This window comes from Octopus bimaculoides, chromosome 10 (genome assembly GCF_001194135.2).
Source record: "Octopus bimaculoides isolate UCB-OBI-ISO-001 chromosome 10, ASM119413v2, whole genome shotgun sequence".
In the NCBI taxonomy this organism is placed as follows: Eukaryota; Metazoa; Mollusca; class Cephalopoda; order Octopoda; family Octopodidae; genus Octopus; species Octopus bimaculoides.
In genome coordinates this window covers 71647639-71655138 of record NC_068990.1, presented here as the reverse complement: position 1 = coordinate 71655138, position 7500 = coordinate 71647639, and the positions used below count along the sequence as shown (strand labels likewise).

Sequence of the window (7500 nt, the reverse complement as noted above, 5' to 3'; positions counted from 1 at the left end):
TATTGTATACAATGCCCACAGATGCACTACAACTCACCAGAAAAAGAAAAAAAGAGGGGTAAGAAAGCTACAATAAATTAAGAAAGACAACACTAAAAGCCAAAAGTGCATTCACAGAATAAAACACAAAAACACAGAAATTGAATAGTAAGAGCCATAAAAATGGAAAGATGCAGTGTCCTAACAGCCAACAACCAGCACTGGTAATTTATTCTACCCTTTGACAATTCTAAGTGAAAATATTCAATGTGCATTTGTTATAAATAAACTTGCTGTAAATTGTTTGATACAGTTCCGATCAGTTTGTTGTTCATTGAAACATCAGAAGAAAATCAAATGTATTAAAAAGTTAGGGTGCTAAAATAACTAGAAATCTTCCAATGGAAGAAGAGAAAGGTTTGTGTACTATTTACTCTCACTGTATTTTCTAATGTAAATGAAAGGTCAAAAATTTTGATGGCAGCAGTGACAAATAGTCTATTATATCAACCTTAGTACTTGTCAGGTATTTTATCTTATCAACCCCTGTAGAATGAAAAAGGCAAAGTTGATCTCAGCACAATTTAAACTTGGGATGTAAAGAACCAGAACAAATATCACAAGGTACTTTATTCAATGCTTTAACAATTCTGTCAATCCATTGCTGTCTCTCTATGAATAAACCCCAAAACTTAATATTGTATTTTCCAGTATATAAGTCAACATAGTATTTAGTGTAAGCATTCAAACATCACCTCCTGCTGCATTTCACATGGAATTTTTGGTCTAGAAAATGCAACTTGTAGGCTGGAAAATATGGTGATTAGCTCACCATGCTAAAATTAGAATATGGTTGATATATTAAAACATACTTTTGCTAAAACTCAGTGTCTAGTCAAAAGAAATTTTGAGACAAAGAGTATGGTATGATGGTGCTGCCAAGAGAGGTGCTATACAAAGTTGACTCAGTGAATATGCATTGAATATGAGAGGCAAAAATTAAATAAGGGACTTTAGCAGAAGATTGCATAGCTACTGATAGTTTTTAGTGATTTGGCAAACATTATCCACTCAAATTTGAGTCTGTATTTTTATTTTTTGTTTTTTTTAACTTTTGTAGTTTTCTTAATATTTAAGAAAATTCACAGCTTGATATGTAACAAACATGTGCTATCCTCCTCTTGTCAATGTAAAAATTCCAGGTTAACTAGCTTTAGTTAGCAACAGGTTGCAGGATATCTATAGTTATTTTATTAGAATGCAGTAATGAACACAACTGCATGTGGCACGAGTTAATTAGTTCAACTAAATGATTATAAAAATACCAGATTGCCCAAGTACAATTACTCAGCAAGGGAACCTCTTATGTGGTTGCTCAACATGCTAGAAACAGTCACCTTACTGTCATAATACAAGGACACATTAGATAGTGTAGTACAACATGCTCCTAAAATTTTTTTTCAAGAAATGGTCACAGCTGGAATACTTTTGATTGTAGATCTGCTCCAGGAGAGCTAATCAACAACTAAAAGAGAAGTTGAAATATTTGGAATTATATCTAAAGTTTTATTTTTTCTGTTTAAACAGTTGACAGATCATCTCAAATAGTTCTCTCTCTCTCCCATATATATATACATATATATATGTTATGCAAAAGTCATTTGGTTCAGTTTTTTTAACTAATTGTTACAATCTTAAAACAGAAATATGGGGTTGTTCTTTCCCTAACAAATATAAGTAGTCATGGTAACTAAACTGATTTAACTCATTTACCATGACTGGGTTGTACCAATATTTATATTATTTTCATACATTTTTTTTTTTCAAAACCTAACCACTGTTGACACTGTGAAACGTAAAAGTATAAAATGTAATGAAAATTTGTCCAATAAATATTCTGAGATTCTTCCAACAAACCTATTATTGCACTAGTTTAATTATTATTTTTGTAATTGTGTAAAAAAAAATGTTTCCCTAAAAGAACTACCCTTTTAATCAGATGACACATTCTGCATAATTACCTAAGATGGCAGATCAGAAATGTTTTACAACTTTTTCAAAAAAACTGCAGTCCAAGAGGTCACACATGATGTAAGTTTATGGTTGACAGGAATCCATAATTTTACATTCTATGGCGTTTTTCTCTCATCTTCTAAAATCTTTCAAGTACTTACCTCAACTGAAAAACATTGCCTATGTGTTTTCAGAATTTGAATGGATTTAGTAAAAAAAAAAATTAAAAAATGAATTTAACCCTTTTGATACCAACCTGCCTGAGGCTGCCGTTGGTTATACGATACAAACTTCCTATTTTAAAATGATCTAAAACAAAAACCTTCCATCAAAGTTTGATGTTATGTTCTAAACATTAGTTTAATAACAAAGTTATTTCCTGAAATTTTTTGTTTTCTCTATTAATTGAAATGATGGCAGTATTTTTCAACAGAATTATGGTAACAAAAGGGTTAAGATTCTTAAAATAACAAGCTTAAATGTCAATGTAAACTGAGACAATTTCAAGCAGGATGATGAGTTAAGCTCCAAATCCGATTTCAAGTACTTGCTCCTGATTAGCTAATTCAGTTTTGACTGCACAAACTCCAGTCTTTACTACGTTTTCCTCCAGGTTTTCTTGCTTGCTCTAGAAGGGGCATTGTTTATGGCTTTGGAAGGACCTTTGAAGCTGATGAGACTAATGCCGTTCAATGATTTCTCTCGAAAACCGTATTCAGCTTTCGCGGAAGAGAAAGTTATCCCCCCTTTACTTGAATTATTCCCCTTAGACATAAATCATTGCAAAGGGTACAAACTTTGCGAGCCGCATTAAATTGTCGCCATTTTCTACATATTTCATCAACATCGTTTTAACGTCCATATTCCATGTTCGCATAATTCGGACAAAATTTATAGGGCAGATTTTCTAAGGCCATATACCCTTCCTGTCGTCAACCCTCACCTGTTTCCAAGTATGGAAATTTTCCACCCATGTTTTTACAGATTAGAAGCAGACACTTGGATGGAACGCACACACACGCGCGTGTATACGAGAGGATTTTTTCAGTTTCCATCCACTAAATCTACTCACAGGGCTTTGGTCAGCCCGAAATTAGAGTAGAAGACATTTTCCCAAGGTGCCACACAGTGGGACTGAACCTAGAATTCTGTGGTTGGGAAGCAAACTTCTTACCACATAGTATAGTTTAAATAGTCAAGGCTATTTTTCAGCAAATGTTATAACAATAACCTAGTTATTGTTTGTAGTTTCGGCTACGCACCTTACCAATTTGTACCAAAAATGAGATAAAAATCACCAGCCAAACAGTGGCCAGCAGGGTGCAGTAAACTTGGAAATGATACAGACCAAGGACATCTGACTGTCTAATTAAAAAAGAAATTTGCAATTCATAGAAAGAGGACGAGCATAAAGAAAAAGAAACACAAAAAAAATTAATGTATAACCCAAATTTATTGACAAGTCTACAAATTCAGTTAACATAATCTATTGATTTTTGATCAATTACTCTTAAGGAATTAGTAATTGCTTCTAGTTTAAATTTCAACCATGACAACCAAAACAATAGTTTCACAAATCCTGATTCTTCTTTAACATTCTCATTAGCATACAACTATTTCATGAGGCTACAATCTTCAGCGAACCAGAGGCGTTTGCTTCAACTGTAGCAATATTGATCTCATACGAGACACGTCTTTTGTGTTTTTGGAATGCTTAGGGTTGAAGTCACAAAGCCGACAGATTTTCTCCCATTCTTGACCAGCAATGCTCTCTTCACGGTCCTTCATGCTTGCTTCTTCTTGTGCCCTACATAAGGGAAAGCAAGATTTAATCAATACAATAATACAAAGCAGGGTAAACAATAGAAATATGTACAATATTTACTGCTGGTAAAGACAAAAATATTCCACATTCCTTTGATAATGTGCTATCCATTGAACCAGTGCAAGTGTGTATTAATAATATCTCAGTAATTAAAAATCTAAAATTTTGTTCATATATGACGATGTAAGTTTTTGTATCAGTTAATAAATTCATTAATTGCTGGTACACTGAGATATGACCACACCTGAACATGTAACAGCTAGTAGTGAAGTCACTTAAGATAACTATGGAGCTCTAATTTCAAAATGAGGTTTATTTCTTCAATTTAAATGTTAGCAATTCGAAATGTTATTTCAGAAATAGACAGTAGTATAAATCTGTCTACATTTTTTGGCAAATAATTATACAAACAGTACAATTTTATACATTGCTTCACTAATTAGACTTTTATAAATTAATGGAAAACATGAGTATAATTTTAAAATGAAAGTTAAAAGAAAATTAAATGGAATACCAAGGACCTAAGAGAAATAGGACTTATTCAAGCTAACTTTGTTAAAATACTTACAATTATTAGCATAAACTAGTATTACTTCATATGTAATTAGAGAGACAATATTGCTTAAATTAATTAAATCGTACGAATCAAATTTATCAGAAATTAGTTATCACTCAAATGATAGCATATTCATGATATAAGTTACATTTACACTAATCAATATACATCTGACAGTTCAGTAATTAAAGTATTTCCAAAATTTTCACAAGCATATTTATATAGTATGGAGGTACAAGACCACCATTTAAAGAAAGAGAAAAAAGATTGTGACGTTCATGCCTTTCTGAAGGCTATTCGTAGTAATAAAAAAAATGTTTTCCATCAGGAATTGAAACCAGATTGCTACCTCAGTTTAATATACTTATTAAAGAGTTGAGGTACCTTACCAACAAAGAATAATGTAAAATCTAGCAAGATTTCAGTGAAAACAAGCGAAACTTTATTTGAGAAGGTAATGAATAATAAAAATAATAAACATGAAAAAAAAAAAACAGTAATAAAATAATAAAGCAGCCACAATAAAAGCGAAACATTTTTCTTTCTTAGCACTAGGAACAATTTTAGTGAAAATATTTGGCAAATTGACAAATATGAAGAAATACTCAAGTAGAAGTCATTAATAATTAGGTTAACAAAATAACTGGGTTAATAATAATTAGTACATTTCAATATAGCAGAGAGGAAGCTACAACTACCAGACAATAGGAATATTTTATATTGAGGGAAATTTACTTTTATAAATATTTAATAAAGGTTTTTTTCTTCATAGTGTTTTAATATCAATGAATTTCCGACTACTAAAATACAGTATTAGATATTATAATGAATTTTCAATTTAATCTTATGAATGTCTATTATATTAGATATTCATAAGGATAAATTTGAGACAGAAAAAGAGCAGTGAAGAACAAGAACACTGATAGACATTGTACCATAAACTAATTACTTGATAGAATATTCTTTAAATCATTTATGATAAATATTAAGCCTTAACATTTATCTCATCATTAAACATTATGGATCATTTTATACATGTTTTTGTTTCATCTTTACATTAATTTTTTCCACAATAGCAGGATTTACATTACTCAACCATGTTGAGAGATATTTTGATATTTACATAGTTTCAACATGCACTTTCCCATATTTGCATAGGCCAGACAAAAGTTATTGAGGCAAAATTTTGTATGGCCAGATACTCTTTCAGTCACCAACCTTCCCCATTTTCCTTCAAACAATGAACAGATCAATGGCCTAACATGCTTCCACAAAGGATTACAAACAAATAGTTCTGTATGTATAATGGTGACATTTGTTTAATATGTCAAGACAAGAGCAACACACACACACACACACACTCCAGCATGGAAAACAAACATTAAATGATTTTACACACACAAAAGTATTGAGCAGTAGACTGTATGAGAAAAGGCACTAATGTTCTACTTAAAACTCAATGCGAGTTCAGAAGGGAGAAGTAGCACTATGTTTATGATGTTCAGCCTTAGATTAAGAAATGTGTGGAACAGAACACACTATGTGATCTTAACTTCACAAAGGAGTTCAAGTGTAAACCAGTTGAGCCTGTAGCAAATACTCAGGTTTGGATGCTAGAAGTTTCACTCATCTGTAAAATCCCTACTTGCCAAGAAGACAACCCAAATTACACAGATGAACTGGGAGACAAGCAGGGCAGCATGCTAGTATCAACATTATTCTCATCTTGCTTGTCAACAATGCTCGAGGAGGTATTCCAGAGACAAGACCTGATGATAACCAGTTTAACCCTTTAGCATTCAGATATTTCAACGATGTGATTGTTTATTTTTAGAAAGACATTGTAGGATATGTGTGAGGGGCTGGATCTGACTGGTTTGAACATAAACCAGGTAAAGGCTGAACACAGTCAGTTTAGATGCTAAATGGTTAAGGTGTTAGATCTCAAAGCTCTACATATCAGTAACACACATATTAGTAAGAAAAATGTTTGATGATCATGTTTTGTCGTCCATAGTGTGAAAGAATAAGCAGAATATGGGGGTTTTTGACGGTGCAACCACAGAGGTCAGCTTGAAAATTAACATCCAGAATATTGAAGTTTTTTATTAATTAAATTCCAACTTTAACCAAGAAGCACAACCAGATTCCAACATTATTAAAAGGTCAGAGCTGGTGGAGGCAAGATATTTTACCTCTCTCGGTAGTATTATGAGAAATGCTGATAGACTCAATGTCAAACTAGATTGCGGGTTGAACAAAGTTAGCTCAGAATTCAGGGGACTGAGAAAGAGAGAAGAACTACAAGTATGTATCAGTCCAAGTTAAATGTGAAGTACACATAGCAGTAGTATTATCCACCTTATTCTACAGATCATAGGCATGGACAATATACTACAAAGATAAAATAAACAGCATGCATTCATGATGAGACGCCCAACACAAAAATATGAACATCACATGAAAAGGCTCATCCTAAAGAAAACCAAATTCCTTATAAGGAAGAGAGATATTGGTGCAATGAGACCTCTATAATTTTAGGTAGGTCCAAAGAATGGAGGTAACTCAGTTGCCAAGACAAATACTGTATAAGTGGAAGAAATCAGGGTAAACCTTGACCAAGATACATAATACGAGAAGATTTGATAGCAATAACGACAGCAACTGAGGACAGAAGCCAGCAGAGGTTTGTGATATTTCATATGGATAGGCAGTGACAACTATCAACAAACAGTAAATGATGATGTTTCATGTAAGATATCAATGTTGACTTAGTGTAGGTTAATAAGTTTATCTGAAATATGTAGGTGTGTCCCACTACAACAAAATTTCTACTAAAGGTAGTCATGTGTATTAAATATTCAACATTCACTCAAGCATGGTGTATATATGTTCATAGTAGACAGTGATATAGTCTCACTTTGGAGATGCCTTTCTGCTCTGTCATTTGGAATCAACCCAGAGAGAAAGAATTACATTTTGATTATATATTGTCATAAGATTTACACATTTAATAATTACTTTAAAACTGGTACAAATGTAAAGTCAAACATTTTGATAAATGAAAATCTTTTAAAATTTAAAATAATTCAATGAAAATAATTGTTGAAAAAAACCCAAACATTAA

The 7500-nt window shown here is 32.2% G+C and overlaps 1 protein-coding gene across 4 annotated transcripts in view; it reads right to left on the bottom strand.

Moving 5' to 3' along the window:
* Nucleotides 1–3426: 3426 nt before the first annotated feature.
* Nucleotides 3427–7500, bottom strand: part of LOC106871868 (clathrin light chain B) — a 22562-nt gene continuing 18488 nt past the window's right edge. For all 4 annotated transcript variants that reach the window (XM_014918608.2, XM_014918603.2, XM_014918606.2 and 1 more), the window contains one exon: nucleotides 3427–3799. In XM_014918608.2, the coding sequence (XP_014774094.1) occupies nucleotides 3628–3799 (172 nt within the window). In that variant the 3' untranslated portion in view covers nucleotides 3427–3627. The remainder of the gene's footprint in view (nucleotides 3800–7500) is intronic.